Raw genomic sequence first — 16,856 nt, 5'->3', positions numbered from 1 at the left:
ACCTCAACCAGACCGTTGTTTTTTTAAAAAAATGGCCATGTATAGCAGTCTTATTTTTTTCACTTATGCTTATACTTATTAGCCAAAATTTGAATTTTCAACTTTAAATTTAGAGTTGATTTTGAGGTTTTTTCGTCAAAGTTTATTTTTCAGCCTTTGTTTTTAAATCGCTAAGAACACACACATATATATAACTATTCACAAATTATTTTCCATTTGCAAATATGTTATTTTGTTTATTCCCTGACTAAGCGAAACGATGAAGTCGTAGATTGGTAATAGAAGCAACCTGGCATTCACATCAAACCGAAGTGAAAATTTCCAGTTTTGATTGTTTGGAAGGTGTTTCCTTTCAAAAAAGAAATGAAAAGGAGAAATGGGGTTGCACTCTTCATGATTGCAGGAACCAAGTTTATCTCTACTTAATTTGATGTATACTAGTATGAAAACTTGAAGGAACCGTTTTCTTGTCGTTTAACTGGGACAACAATGGTATTCGTTTAAAAATAGGAGAGAAAACCAAGTCCATTTTTTTAATTTAATAGAGAGGAAAACGTGTGATTGATCGGATAAGACGAACGAAACATATATTAATTTAGCCTCATAAACCAACACGACACACGGAGAGCGATGTGACTGTGTTATGCTGTGAAACATTAAAAACAGTGGTCGTTACAAAAAAATTGGTGTCGTGTTGTACGCAGCATATGCAACGCCACTACCGGTAAACATCAAAGTGAGAACAAAGGTTTGTAATGTCGGCACGTACGTATACATGCATGCCGATTACCCGCACGTATAATGTAAATTTAAGATGTAAAAAATTTGAATTTGAAATGTCAACTCTACTCTCTTACGTACAAGGGTCATCTGTCTTTACACTCAAAACAAATAAAAAAGAAATGTAAACTAATTCGCTTTAATCCATTCACGCCGCCCATGTTTCCTCATCCCCTCACTCGATCTATGGGGAATTACATTGTGAGTGTTGATATGTTTGCCACATATTTGTGATTTACTAATGTACGATGTCTATACACTTTAGTCGGAAACATTGGTAACTGATATATTATTTTAGACTAGGGGATATCCTGTGCAATTTTGTGCGGAACTAAGGTAATTGAAGTAAAATTAGTTTTGATATGCAACTCTATATTTTATTTCTATAGATTCAATTGTATTTTCTCACAATAAAACTTAAAGTTATAACTGGATTTCATATACAACGACTCTTATGTTAAAAGTAAAATTAGATATAACTGTGTATTTGCATAAAACTGCATTAATCCACCTACACTATTATAATTTGAACCCATCACAATCTAACCGTTTAAATATTTATCTGTTTTATTAATGCGAGAATCTCTAGCCTTCAAAGCGAAATGTGGTGAGTTCTTTTTAGTTATTTTTGTAATATAATAAATTTTAGATTCCAACATTTGGCCAGTAAGCAAGAGGTGAAAAGAGAAATCGCTACTGATTTGGTTACATATTATGGAACAAATTAAATGACCGGAAAACAATTCTCCCTTTTAACCAAGGGCATCACTGCCATTAGTTTTACGAATTGCATAGGCGAAAAGTCCCTTTTTCACGAGGCATACATCTAATTTATTTAATAACAAGAAAGAGAAGAAAAACACGTTTGATGATATGGTAAAAAAACAGAGCATATATTGAGCTTCACACCCAAGAAATGATGTGATTTTACGAAGCTTAGAAGCAACCAAAATACAGTGGTCGCTGTTAAAAAAATGGCACTGGCGGTGAAATTGAAAACGGCGGACAAAACAAAAGCTCCACGGCCCAACGGCCAACGCGCTTCGCCCCTGTGTTGTGTATTGTGTACTTGTGTGCCGTGACGATCGCTACCCCATATGTGTTAAATCCGATGGCACGGTCATTTTTGGCTTCAGAAATAAGCTACTCATCGTCTTCCAGGGTTCACCTTTCTGATTGAACATTAGACGTTGGGATCTTTAACCCTCGACGGTATGTTGGTTTTCGTCAGATTTTCGATCATTTTAATTGCATTTATGTTGTTTCAGATCTGAATTCTAGATAATCATTCGAAATTTTAGTCGAAATCCACTTTCACCCCGCATCAAAAAATTCAAAATGTTTTCATGGTTTTCATCGAAAATGTGAGCCATATAGTTTAAAATATGAGACTATCAAATCAGCTAGGAATATTTATATTTTTGAATGGAAAATATGTCATTCCGTGTGAAATAACGATGAAATGGGTTTGTAATGCTGTACAGGGTTTATCCTTCCGATGAACGGTACCTGGATCCGCAACATTAAGGTAAAACGGTATTTGCCAAATTTCATTCAAATTTACTATTTTAAGTGTGGATCTTAAAAAAGAAAAAGTGTGAATTATCTCTCTAAATTACTGTAACAGTACTAATTACACCCATAAACTATAAAGCCAGATATTTTAAACATCAGACCCTTCAACCCAAACGAATTATCCCCTAACTCGGTACAGAGTGGTTTTATCATACATTTAAATTCGTTCCGCATCAGAACCTCGAAATCTCATGGTTTTCAGCTGGTTTTGGTCGGAAAACGTGCAGCCCCATCGTTTGGTTGTTTGGTGGAATAAGCCAAACGGCATATTCTCGAATGGAAATTAATTTATGAATAAAACTTTATATACATACTCCTATGGTGGGAGATTGGTTCTTCTTACTCGATTCTTTCGAGCCTTCCCATGTTCATGTTATCCTTTTTTTGAAATACCTCGAGGTGTACTTCAAAGACTGGATTACTACCGATCGAGCTTTTTATGGAGAAGTGATAGCCAGAAAAAGAAATATAGGTTAACAAAATGGGATTATATATGCCGGCCAAAAGATCAAGGTGGACTGGGTATCCTAAATCTTGATATCATGAATAGATGTATGTTGAGCAAATGGCTATTCAAGCTTCTTAATGGTGATGGCATATGGCAAAACCTTTTACGCAACAAGTACTTAAAAGGTAAACCCCTCTCCCACATGTCACACAAACCAGGAACATTCCAAATTTGGGCTGGCTTAATGAAAGGAAAAGATCAATTTTTTCAGTATGGATCTTTTAAACCTGGTAATGGGATGGAAATAAGATTTTGGGAAGACACATGGTTAGGCTTGCAACCACTCAAATATCAATATCCTTCTCTGTACAATGTGGTTCGAAAGAGACATTCTACTTTGGCAGAGGTTATGAGCACAACACCGTTAAATGTTTCATTCCGATGATCAATTGTAGGACCAAAGTTAGTTGAGTGGAATGATTTGATTTCTCGACTAGCTAATATAACCCTGTCAAATGAAAAAGATTGCTTTATTTGGTCGCTACATAAAAATGGCTATTTTTCGGTCAAATCCATGTATAATGCGATCATCAATTCCAATGTAAGAATCCACAAGAGGATCTTATGGGAGGTAAAGGTACTACTAAAAATAAAAGTATTTATGTGGTTTCTTCAAAAAAAGTAATCTTGATGAAAGATGACCTCATAAAGAGAAAATAGAGGGGAAACAAGCAATATTGTTTTTGTAATACACAAGAGATCATCCAACATCTTTTCTTTGACTGTCATGTTGCACGTTTTGCTTGGCGATGTGTCTTCTTTGCCTTCAATATTCCCCCTCCCCACAATGCAAAAGATATTTTTGGTAACTGGCTAAGGGGAGTGCCTAGACCCACAAAAAAAATGATTTTATTTGGAGCTAGTGCTCTATGTTGGTCAATTTGGCGTTGCCGTAATGATATGGTTTTTAACCATAAAAAAATGCCTAACATCATGCAGGTTATCTTCATGTGTTCCAATTGGCTCCACTCTTGGTGTATGATGCTTTCACCGGAATAACAGGATACTACGCGCAATGGTGCTACACACTTGGAATTGGTAGCCAAGGAATTTTTACTCCAGTTTGGATGGTGTAGTAACTACAGAATTTCGTGATAGAATCTATATGATTTTAAAAAAACATGATTTTAGTAGATCATATTATTGGCAGAAGTTGGGGGTTTGTCCCATCTCGCCTTTTTTTAAGCTCTTTTCTATTCACGTGCCTACGGGCAGAGGCCGGAGATGTAACACATTTCTATTATCTAAAAAAAATATACATGTTTTTATTACTCTAAAAGTAAAAGCTGGAAAATAAACTTTGATTAAAAAAACCTAAAATCAGCTCTAAATTAAAAATTAAAAATTAAAATTTTGGCTGATATGTATAAGAATTAGCGTAAAGATGGGGCCGGTGAATCCCTGCTGCTGCGCGTACATCCAACTGAGTTTTCTGCGATGGACGGTGACACTGCTACGCGAGTTCAGAGAAGCTTGTGACCGTCCATTTTTCTCAATTCAGAGAAAGTAGTAATTCAGCAGCAGAGCTGAGAGAACAGCGGAGGAGAAGCAAAGCTCACCACCACCAATGGCGGCGATCGCCGCGCCTCCGCCGCAGCCTCACCCACCCGCGTCCGCCCACCACCACCACCACCATCGCCGCCGCGCCCGTCTCCCCCGCCTCGCCGCCGCCTCCTCCTCCTCCTCCTCTTCCCGCTTCCGCCGCCGCTTCTCCTCTTCCTCCTCATCCTCATCCCCTTCGTCCGCGCCCTCACCCTCCCCCTCCTCCTCCTCCTCCTCCTCCTCCTCCTCCTCCTATGGGGGAAGCGGAGGGGGAGGCGGGGGAGAGATCCACTACGCGTCGCCGCCGCCGCCGCCCCCGGCGGCGCCGACGGGGGCGCCCGTGTACGTGACGCTCCCGGCGGACGCCGTGGGGCCGGGGGGCGGGGTGGCGCGGCGGCGCGCCATGGCGGCGTCGCTCGCGGCGCTGGCGGGGGCAGGGGTGGCCGGGGTGGCGGTCGAGCTGTGGTGGGGGGTCGTGGAGCGGCAGGGGCCCGGGGTGTACGACTGGGCGGGGTACCTCGAGCTCGCCGCCATGGCGCGCCGCTACGGCCTCCGCGTGCGCGCCATCCTCGCCTTCCACCAGTGCGGCGCCGGCCCGCACGACCCTCCATGGTGCGTCTCGCCTTTGCCCTGTGTCTCACTTCCGCTTTATATTTGTTGCTCTGATGTTAGGTTTTAAGGTTTGTGGAATGAGCATTGCGCTGCAAAATGTGAAACTCCTGGATACCACAACCCTCTTAAATTAGGAATAGATGTTTGTATGTGCATAATGTGCTTTAATGGTTGTTCAATTTCTCTCGGCACAATTGTACAAAAAAGTGCCACAGTTTTGCGCCATAGGTTAGCTTTCTGGACGGCGATGAATGTAGATAGGGGTTATCGAGTATGAAGTACAGCACAATGCATGATCATAAGATTGGCATCATATGCAAGTTTCCAGCACTGCCACCAGATTAGAAACTTCTTTTATGGACTGTGAACCGTTTGTGTGGTGGATGTAGGAGTGGAGCTTTCCAGATTGAAACGTGGCATTTTGACTCTATTAGGAAAAAAGGAGGAAAAATATATGTTCACAGGACCAAAATTTGTGTCATGGAGGTTGTGATCCATAACATGTTTAGATGTAAATGTTGGGTAGGGGTGTTTATTAAGATTGAGTGATATCTAGTATTCACAAATTACCATGTTTGCTTTGATTTATGGATACTTATATCTTAAGGAGGTATTCTACCATGTTTGTTCCATTTGAGATCATGCTCCTGCTGTTTCAAACCATGTTTGTGGGAGTACTTAGCAATGTTCTAGAGCTGAAAGTTGACTAGGAAACGCGACATCCAATTACAAGTTCACAACATGTTGCGAAGGATAAAACATTTTGTCTGTACACCTTGGTGTTCAGCTCTTACTATATGACCCCTGCATCAAAATATTGTAGCTGTGTCCCTGACCATGATCCCTTGAGCTAGTGAGCATGGTTGTGTTATATATATACTGTAGATCCACAGAACAAGTGTGGGATTTGCATACTACTTTGTGGTTTTGTGGTGATATGTGTGCAAAGTACCTTCAGATTATACGTAGTTTTCTCCTATTGGAGTCACTAAAACTGTATGTATGTTAATAGAAGTGTAATTTGTTTCTACAGTAGGTAGTTTGCCTCTATCAGAGCTGCTCAGATGTGCACGTATCTGAATAGCAGTGGCATATACGTTTGTCACTAGATCGAAAAAAAGGAATGGTTGAAGAGAAAAGAGATCTTAAACAGTGCCCGTAGACTTAATAAGCAAATATCTGGATTTATGTTATTAAAATATATCTACCAGTATGTGAGAACCCTAAGATCGGATAGATAAGAAAGGGCAAAGCAGGAGCTGTCGATGGCACACGAGAATCCAGTAGGAATAGGAATAGGAGCTGTCGATTGGTAAAAGAAATTAGCACAAAGTAAGCAACTTAGATGATATAGGCATGCAACAGGATAAGATTAGGAGATAGCCATGAAGAATAGGAAAGAGTGGAGATGCGTGTTCTTGGATGTTTCCTAGTTTGAGTATGTCGGCCACATAACTTTTCAGGATCAAGCAATAAATAACAATTTCTTTCCCAATTGCATTTTTTCAAACTCCTCTAGTTTCTCTTTTTCCTGTTCTGTTTGTCTATTCCTACCACTGCTAGTCATCCTGCCACATGGCACCAACTTGCCAGTGACGATCTCACTACTTAGTAAATAACTAACATGAAGGCCTGGCTACAAGATAACTGAACTAGTAATCTAGCTGAGTTGGTTAGATCTTTTTTTTTTTTTGTAATCAAGTTCAAATTCAAATTCCATGAGCATAGTCAAGGCAGATACTGTTACAGTGGTGCATGGGTCCAGACACATCAGTTCAGGTTGTGCTTCACATGACATTCATGTTGGGTTATTGATGTCACTGCTTTGGTATCTTTGATCTTTTGTCAGTCAAACGAAGTACTTTTACTGTCTGGTCCAAGCCATTGTGAGTCAATCACCATGCGTGATACCTATGAATACATGACTGCAGTAAATCAATTGTTGCCAGTTGCCTGATTGATGTAATTTGTAAAAGCGAAACTTAGCTGAAATATGTGGTTTTCTTAACCTCTGGGCCACATTTTGCCAAGAATTTTGATCAACAGTTGATTTGGATGCTTAGTTCGCACACTTGGTGGTAATATTGAACTCAGAACTAGTATATATTGTCTACTAAGACAAAAGCTATTACATATAGACTGTGAAGCCACCGTGATCATGTCAGAATTTTGTTACATGTTCGCTTCATAATTGTTTTCAAATCTTTCCATGTTAGCCTTTTGCATTTGCTATGTAGTATATACAGCCAAGCTACTCATCGTTCCTTGTTCCCAGATAGTTATATACAAGTGTGGGCTTGATGGCTATTGTATTCATGCAAAAGATCTTCCCATTGCTCATTGTTGAAATTTCACTTCACCTGCTTTCAGGATCCCTCTACCTCAATGGGTACTTGAGGAGATGGATAAGTTGCCAGACTTGTCATATATGGATAGATACCAACGAAGAAATAAAGAATACATCTCACTCGGGTGTGATATTCTTCCGATTCTGAAGGGAAGATCACCAATGCAGGCTTATTCAGACTTCATGAGGAGCTTTCGAGATGCTTTTAAAGAGTACCTTGGGGCTATAGTGACAGTTTGTGCTCTTTCTTGGTATTTAAGCATGTCATGTTAAATTTACAGCACCAGTAGGTTGTAAGCCTTATATAATAATTGTCGTTCAGGAAGTTCAAATTGGAATGGGCCCAGGAGGTGAACTTAGGTATCCATCATGCCCAACTGAGACACTAAGTCAAGCAGGCATCTCATCTGAACTCGGGGAGTTTCAATGTTATGACAAGGTACACAACATCACAGATCTTAGCCAAATGTCACTTATATATAGAATGCTAGCATGCTAAAATGTACTCTTTTGGGGCGTCTAATGATTGATCCCAAGATTTACTAACCATGGTGTATGCCGTAGGTTTCACATTCACCTGTTTAAACCAACTAGATTATGTGGTTACAACTTGTATGTAACTTTGAACTTAAAATCAAGTTACTTGTCTCCTGTTCCAGCTTATATCAAACTGCTATGTGTAAAGATATACTTTACCTTTTATTGAACAAGGAAATGAATAAGCAGGCATTTTGGCTTCAGCTTCTAAGTCCTTAATCTGAAGCTAAAGTGGTTTCAACTGTTAAGCCTGCCATATACCCCTTCTTTTTGAGGAAGCAATATTGAATTATGTCTTTTTCTCTTAAGTCAAACCTCAATAAATAAAGTGCTTTCTGTTGTGAAATACCAATACTCTTTTGCCATCTAGCATCAAAAGATAGACTGATCACCATATTCTGTTTTATGTGGACAGTTCATGCAAGCATCCCTGAGTGCTCGTGCACAACTTATTGGCATGCAAGATTGGGGAAACGGTGGTCCAGCCGGCACAGATGGCTCACGACAGAACCCTGAAGAAACTAGTTTTTTCCGTGCTGATGGTGGATGCTGGAATACTCCTTATGGTCGGTTTTTCCTTGAGTGGTATTCAGGAATGCTGCTTCTTCATGGAGAGAGATTATGTATGGTTGCTGATGCTGTCTTCTCTGGTTCCGGTGTGACCATCGCCGGAAAGGTTTCTGGAATACATTGGCACTACTATACATGTTCGCACCCATCGGAACTGACTGCTGGTTACTACAACACATTGTTGAGGAACGGTTATCTTCCTATCACCCAAATGTTTGCTAGATACAAGGCTGCCTTGTGCTGCAGTTGCTTTGACCTGAGGGATGAGGAGAGAAATAACTCCAAGAGCAGCCCAGAAGGTACTCTCCGGCAACTTATGGTCGCCGCCAAGATGTGCAATCTACCTCTGAACGGCGAAAACTCCGTGACAAGGCTCGACGATACGTCGCTGAATCAAGTCATCAGAAGCTCAAGGCTCTACTCAGGTGGCACCTCAGGGACATCTTTCTCCTTCAACTATGTCAGAATGAACAAGAGCCTGTTTGAGTTTCACAACTGGAACAGGTTCACCAAGTTCGTCAGGCAGATGTCGGATGCCAGGACATTTCTAGCCAGGCTCGAGTTCAGGAGAGGGCAGCATTACCTCTCCTCGATGTCGGTTGTCTGGGTCGTCAGCCGGGCCTGTGCATAGACATGAATCAGAATTGGCAAAGTGACTGCTAGAAATGTAGTGTTGTTCGTGTATCTGTAACTTGGATCATGAATGTGATTCGACAGAATTGGAAGAGAACTTTGTGCTCAGCCATACCGTGATGATCTGGTTTCTACATGTGTGCTTGTGATCTGTTGTTAGCTTAACAGCTGTTCAAGGTCGAGCAGCTGGGCTGGGCTGGGCTGGATGTAAAATCCACCCACAAGGCCACAAGGCCACAGGTCGGATGGCCCAGCCATAACCCGAGATGCGAAGCCCAACAGGAAAAGGATAAGGGTGTGGCATGTGGCCCATCCAAATTGGGTTGGGAGAGGGTTCCGGCCTACGTGCGGCCCGTATAGGTTGGGCTGGAACTGTAGAGCGGGCCCTGGAAGTGATGAGACTAACAGCTGCCATTTGTTCCAATGTGAAATTCCCTGATGCAATCATGCAACAATGGAACTGCCGCTCCTAAATCTAAATGAACTGAGATGTTTGCATTTGATTGCTTGTCTAGCTGTACCGAAAATTCTGTATTTGCAGTATTGCACAGCATATGTGAACTCCCTGGGCTGATACATCATACATGTAGTTGATTGGTTACACAATTACGGTTGAGTGCTAGTAGTACACAATAAGTATGGCCGTATGCATGAATCTACGACTTAACATTTCCACCAGATCACAAACCTTTTTTAAAGAAATTGGTCCAAGGTTCCAAAGCGTTTACGGGGTAGATCATTAGAATTGAGATGCGGCATTAGCATTGGGCCACAGATGATGCCACTGCTACCGATATCTTAGTTCCTCATGGTGGTACAAAACATTGTCTGGCCCAAGCAATTTTTGGTAGATGAATATGGTGAATACTGAAGCTCTTTTTTTTTCCACGAATACTGAAGCTCATTGATCGTACATATACCGGTAATCTACTCTTCAATATTCCTATCTTTTTTCTTACCAGACATGTGGGCGACTTGCATTTATGCAAAAGATGTCAAAACCATGATGGTTATTTGAGATGGTTAACGATGACAGGCTTATCATCGAGGGAAAGATACCAATGAAGAAACTAGAGATTCATCTCACTAGAGTTTTATCAGTAATATGGCTGAACATCCAAAAAAAAAAAACTATTCTACTGGAGAAGTCATTCATCTCTACTCTGTATCCCTGAATGTGACTAAATATTTTACCGGATAATGTACAACTGTAATTGAATTTTGGACGGCAACTACTCTCTGACAATAGTTTAAAAATTGGGGGAAAAAGTTCATATAATGCTCTTAGTTTTTTCCTAGAGAAAATGCAGCTGCAAATAAAATGAATAACCCAACTGAGCCTCCAAAATCTTAAAAACTTGGGAAATTAAAACTGAAAAAGAAATAATGTGCCTCCAAACTAATCGACTTCTGGACAGCGAAGATATTAGTATTACACCAATTAACCTTTGTAACTTGAACATCAGAATTTTCCAGCACCAAGGGCTTAATATGTACAGTATTGACTACAAGTGCCGTTTTGCACAAGTACATGTATTCGAACCAAAAATTGATACAATAATCAAACACAATGAAGTAGCTACTGCTATCTAGCAAGAGAACTAGATTAACAACAGGTGAGACTGACCTCGCAGAACATGTATGCACCCATGGAACGAAAATGCTGACCTGAATTATCAACCTGAGCTTCCACAGGAACTACCAAGGTGTGCCGCAACATCGCTAACCAACAGCCTGATGACATGGCTACCAGAGATCTCCATGCATTCTTCCAAGTCCGCGTTGCATGCTAACTTCACCCACTCATGATCATCGTCGAGATACTTGATATCAAACATGCCAACATCCATCCTTAGCCTTTTGGCTACTTCATCTTTCAATGCAGTAACGCTACCGGAACATGGGAAGCGGAACCTGACAATGTCTTCCTTAAAGCTAGCCTTTATGGTCACCGTCCCTGAATTTTGCATCAGCGCCAAATTGCTTGAACGTGCTAAAAATGGTTGATCAACTGCTGAAGTGAAGAGATTCTTCAAATCTTTGGAACTTCCAGAATCCTCAATGAGCATCCTGGAAAGCGGTAGTGCTGGTTCTTGAAAGGGCTCTTTAGTAAACGCCTCTGGAATTAATTGTGGTTCAGCGAACGTCGATGCAATTGGCTTGCAAACAAATGTCTGGTTTGCAGGACTTCCATGGCATGAGGCCTCTGAGGTACGTGAGTTTATACTGCCTTCTCCAGATGAGCTTCTCGAGTGAGAAGCTTTGTCTGCTTCAAGTTGCAAGTTATTGTTTGCATCTATAAACCCTTGCTGTGACATCAATATAGCTAAGTTGTCATTTTCTATTGGCTTTTGCAAGGATGAATCTCTGTCCCCCTCAACAGCCAGATTTGAAAGTTCTGCAACTTTATTTGGACTTGCTTTCTCTAGATTCTGAGAATCTGATGAAGGTCCAACAGGAATAGGGAGAGGACCTGTGATAGACGTGAGATTAAATGCCGCATCTGAGCCTTGAACAGACTCAATTACCTGCTTTAGTTTTGAGAGAGACCGGTTGACCTTGTTAATTTTTCGAGATGGCCAACGAGAAATCCCATGTTGCCTGCAGATGCGTTTCATGGTTGTGGGACATACTGTCAAATAGAAAAATAGAATTAGTTAATGCTAACTGTATCCAATAGTCGAACTACCAAAAATGTTGTTATCATTGGAAGATTCAATATTCTACGCATCTATTCACTCTCTTAGATTAAAAAAAGGGACAAGGAATATACAACCATACAAGGAAAAGAAAGTTTGCAGAGCTCAGTGAATATACAACCATAAAAGCACCTAGTGATGGCATCAAGGTTATTAACAAAATAAAAACAAAAATAAGATCCCGAATGTCAACTATATCAAAAACATAGTTCCATAATAAATAAAACAAAAAAGCAGATGCATTATGCATACAAAATAGAAGCGCATATCTGCAAGCTACATTTCAGTCTAAAATGAATAAATACAGGTAGATAGCAAAATAACATTCTCCTTTCAAGGGTACACAGGGAATTTTCTCTTTTCATTTCCATGTGCATACTTCACTGGTTCACTAGATACAAGTATACAACCCCACGCATACCACATAAACAGATTCATTGACCCATGCACATATGCGTGAGCCAGTACTATTTGCAGCATGTCATGCATCGCTCCTACAAAATTGAGAAAACAGTGGTGTGCCACAAACCCATTCCTTGACCTAATCAAACCGTGTTCTTAGTAACTATGTTCCTGCACTAGCCAGGACTAAATTGTCATGTATTGGAAGCAAACATTAATTCATGCGTTTAATGTGGCAATAGTAGAGTGGGAAATATGTCAGAAAGAGTGGGACATAAAAGGAAGAGAAATATGAGCTCAAATACTAGTCATACCACCAAGGCTTTTTGCTGCATTTTTTAGGCTTCCTGAGAAATATTGCTGAAGAACATCTAAGCTGATTGTTTTTTCAGCTTTTCCTCGTCTCCTTTCAGGGGGTTTATTACTTTTGTGAAGCGAATCAGAAGCACCACTACCATTTGGCCTGCCAACAGATGCCCCATTGTTTTGAGAGTTGTCATCAGCTAGCAAATGTCTCTCTGACATGATTGAAACTTTGTTGCCATCATTATCAACCTCGTGGACTCTTTGGCTTCCATTACTTTCAGGCGATTCACGAAAGCAACCTTCAGAATTCTCAAAGTGCACATTTGTCTTCAAATCTTCAGTCTCAATTATTAGCACATTACTTATTTGCAGACAAACTTCATTGGTGTCTCCGTTGCCAACTACCTTTAGGGTACGAAGGCACTTCTTCATTCGAGCTAATATGGACTCCAACAAGGCATTTTGATCATCTTCGTTCCTGCAATTTGGTGGCAGGAAGAACTCTAATATATAATCATCATCTCCAGTATACATACTTTGCAAACATATTGCAAAGCAGCCAGCTAGACCAAACATTCGAGCATAGTGTACAAGGGGATACTCCAACTTGCAGAATTGACTGATATCTTTAGAAAAGCAAGGTCGACGATAGATAAAAGCCTTCCCAGAAACTCCTTGTCCCTTCTGTAGGTGATGTTCTACACATGCATCTCTAAATCCCCACATATGAGCATCGATAACATGAAATGCCACATCACTGGTTGACATGCAAACCTCCCCCATGCAACTTCCATCAAAGCTCAAACAACTCTTCTTAACACCACCGCCATGTGCCAGTACACTTCGATACTTGCAAGGAACCCAGGTTTGAGCCAAAGGAAGCTTGTGCTCTTCACATACGACCGTCAAGATCTCCAGTATCTCCACCAAAGCAGATTGGCGGCCTTCATTGCATATCTGAGCAAGAAAGAAGATTAAAAAATGAGCATAACCCATCCCCACAGTGGAAACAGGAAAACTTATTTGTCTAGATTGATTGAATGCACACCTGGACATTCGGATGGTCCAATATCTCAGTGCTTTTGAGATTTACTGCCTGCAGGTAGCACAAGAAAATGTAAGATATAACTAGATTAGAAAAAACTTATGCTACAGATGGTTAATACAGCTGCTAGTTAACGATATAATGTCCACATATCCAACCAGACAACCAGTATCCAAGCAAAAATGTATACAGCAGGCAGACAAAAGACTAACCTCAAGAGCTTTGCAGACTTTATCAACCTCACCAGCATAGTTGATCTTCTTTGATGTCATTATAAGTTCAACAACCGCAATACAATTTTGAACAGAAGGATCAAAAACAGGCAAGGCTACAGTACCATGAACATTGTAACTGATTGCATGGTTAAGGCGTGGGTACTCAGTACTGCTATAATACTGCACATTCGGTGTCCACTCAGGAACCTTTTGTTTGTACACACGCCCAGGTAGCCCCAGCTCTCCAGCATTTTCTCCATCCACCGAGAACATGTACATCATGGATACAGCCCTGTACTGAAGAAGCCCAATACTCTGCTGGTCAAGTACAAAGGGCTGTCCTGAAGTAGTAAGCACATACCGGTCTCCACTCTTAACCGGTGCCCAAACTTGAACCAGCAGATGCTGATCTGTGGACTCCTTGAAGTATCTAAGAGCCTGTGTAAGCCTCTCCTTAAACAAGCATGAGCTGTCCGTGTTATCATCAATAGATAGGTGAAACTGCCATTTGCTATTAATCTGATCAACCCTCTTACTAGTCGTGTCAGAATTCCCTAAATAACAGAAAAGCATGCAATACTATCAGGAAAAGAAGGCAAAAAGTATATAAAAGAAGAAGGGATAATAACATTGCTAATTGAATGGATAATAAGCTTCACTACGCCTGACCATTCGTTCCAAACCTAGAGCTATTGCGACAAACAAATCCATGTTTCAGTAATGATACACTATGTTTCTTATCAAGTTTGATAACTGTAATTGCTTCATGTTATTTTTCAATGAAGTGAAGCGAATCAACAATGCTGCAAATCCCATCACCGATCCAAAACCATTTCTTGAGTCACCAATTAATGAAATGGAGTAGTCCTAAATTGTCCTGGTATTAAATACTAGTATAATATAATGAGACAAGCAAAGCGTTATCCAACTGCTTCAACTATACAATCTAGCTAGTACTGTCCATGGCGTCATAATCCACCACTTAATCCACGCTTTAGAGGCACCACACCATTAGAGACACACAGGAAAGCAGTGCTATGCATTGCTATAAAGTAAAATGAGTCAGGCAACAATAGCACTTCAAAAGGGTCATCTTTTTTTTGTATGCACAGTTAATTTAGTACAGCAAATACTCCCCCTACCTCCTATAGTGGAATCCAATTAACCATCAACCGATCTTGGCAATCATTTGCATTAAAAAAACGCGCACTACCACCACGAAGTCAGACAGAAAGAAACATAAAAATTAACACATAAAAACTAGTAGATAGAAAGAAAGCACACAAATTAAACAAAACGAGCATATCATTGAAACAAAACACATACCAACTAACTTTACAACATTTTATCCATTCTGTTGCAAGAGCGAGTGCAAAGATTCTGTCTTGTTCCATAAATCAACAGGGCAAATCTTTATACAGCCAAGAAATATGCCAAAAAGAAGGCAAGGAAGTCAAACATAAAGCTCGGAAACTTCATGGATCATGCACTGGAGGTAAAAGGTTAGCGTCCCAACGACAGGAATAACAGCAAGATTCCAGCTGCCCCTCTGCTTCAACTTTGGAGCAGCCAGAAAGATTCCCAAGGAACGAACAAATCTACAAACCCGAGCCAAAGATGAGAACAAAATCCCAGTGAAGGTCAATTTCGATCTTTCTTTTTTCTCCCTTATTCGTTCCAAATTGTATGATCCAGCAACAAGAAAAGAAACGCACGACCAATACGAAGCAAGGAGGCTCACCGGAGCGGGTCCGATGGACTTCCTCGACCACGGCGGCGGCCTCGGCGGGCGGAGCGGTGGCGGGGGCAGCGGGGGCGCCCATGTCGAGCGGGAGCAGCTGGCGCTCGTCGAACAGCCACAGCGGCGAGGGCGGCGTGAGCCACGACGACGACGAGGCCGGCAGCGGCTGCGGTGAGGCCGACACCGACGAGAACAGCAGCGACGTGGTGAGCGAGTCGAACGGCCACAAATCCCCACCCCCGCCGCCGATTCCTCCTCCTCCTCCTTCCCCCGCGCCCGGCAAAGACGACGATGGGTCAACCTCCATCCTTAATCCTCTCTCTCTCTCTCTCTCTCTCTCTATCTATCTATCTTCTCCTTCGCTTCCACCCAAGAACCTCACTTCACTCAGACCGCGCTGCGGCGGCGGCGGCGGCGGTGGAGGAGGAGGCGACGCGGCGGCTGAGGAGGAGGAGGAGGAGGAGAGGCGGGAGCAGGAGTGGGGAGCGGGAGGGGAGCTTGGCCATTATGGTGGGAGAGGAGGAGGAGAGAATGGAGTGGAGGGGGATCAAATGTGGCTGGTGGTGGTGTGGCGGGTAGTGGACCGGAATAACAATAAGATAATGGCGACGATTGCGTGGACATGTGGGGGCAGATCCGATCCGCTCATGTCGCTGCCATGTGGGGCCCACCACCCTCACCTGGTGTGTTTGGGTCTGATTGGAGGAGGTTAAAGATCGTGAGAAGCAATTGATTTGCAGCCATCTTTCGGAAATCTTCTCATTTCACGTAATCTAGACGAGAAGTTGGATTGTATGAAGTAGTTTCGAATTATGAGAGAAAATGTGTAGCTGCCAGAAACTCCCGCCCTTTTTTGCCTCTTTCCCTTTTTCCTGCCAAATAATTGGAGGAGCCTTGGAGTTGGAGCTGGTGTTGCATTATTGTTTGCTTGGCGGTTTTCTGAATCTACACGAATTATGAGGGTACCCGTGGTTATCGTCTTACCGAAATGAAATCTCTCGGCAAATCGGTAACTGAATTTTAAAAAATAAGTTTATTTGAATTTCACTAGTTTTCGTCGTAATTGAATAATAACCACGGTTTATCAATAAAAATGCTCATCTAGGTATTAAGTGATATATAAAGTCTTATCAAGCGTGTATGAATAAAGAACGGATAAGTCATTTCACAATTCGCACAAGTTCAAAAAGAAAGTCAAACTAAACCTCAAATTTTAAGAAAATTTGTCTAAGTTTCACTCATTTTCATCAATAAATGAATGGCACTCACGGTTATTGATAAAATCGCTTAGTAGTGGCGTTCAATGACTAAGCATTTTTATAAACCTGAGAGGTGGACACTATA

At 41.4% G+C, this 16,856-nt stretch overlaps 2 protein-coding genes across 2 annotated transcripts; one reads left to right on the top strand and one right to left on the bottom strand.

The window, feature by feature from the left end:
* Positions 1 to 4,357: 4,357 nt before the first annotated feature.
* On the top strand, positions 4,358 to 9,216 carry LOC9268236 (beta-amylase 1, chloroplastic-like). Its single transcript, XM_015757546.3, has 4 exons — positions 4,358 to 5,017; positions 7,388 to 7,598; positions 7,687 to 7,803; positions 8,317 to 9,216. The coding sequence occupies exons 1-4, from the start codon at positions 4,431 to 4,433 to the stop codon at positions 9,100 to 9,102; spliced, it is 1,701 nt and encodes a 566-aa protein (XP_015613032.1). The 5' UTR covers positions 4,358 to 4,430; the 3' UTR covers positions 9,103 to 9,216.
* Positions 9,217 to 10,493: 1,277 nt separating this feature from the next.
* On the bottom strand, positions 10,494 to 16,073 carry LOC4327787 (protein NLP3-like). Its single transcript, NM_001401723.1, has 5 exons — positions 15,513 to 16,073; positions 13,769 to 14,325; positions 13,560 to 13,607; positions 12,520 to 13,468; positions 10,494 to 11,736 (listed from the first exon to the last, which is right to left on the bottom strand). Exons 1-5 carry the CDS (start codon positions 15,817 to 15,819, stop codon positions 10,781 to 10,783), a joined length of 2,817 nt encoding a protein of 938 aa, NP_001388652.1. The 5' UTR covers positions 15,820 to 16,073; the 3' UTR covers positions 10,494 to 10,780.
* Between the last annotated feature and the right edge of the window lie 783 nt (positions 16,074 to 16,856).

Source organism: Oryza sativa, chromosome 1 (assembly GCF_034140825.1).
Source record: "Oryza sativa Japonica Group chromosome 1, ASM3414082v1".
NCBI classification, from domain to species: Eukaryota; Viridiplantae; Streptophyta; class Magnoliopsida; order Poales; family Poaceae; genus Oryza; species Oryza sativa.
This window is presented reverse-complemented; position numbering and strand designations above follow the sequence as displayed.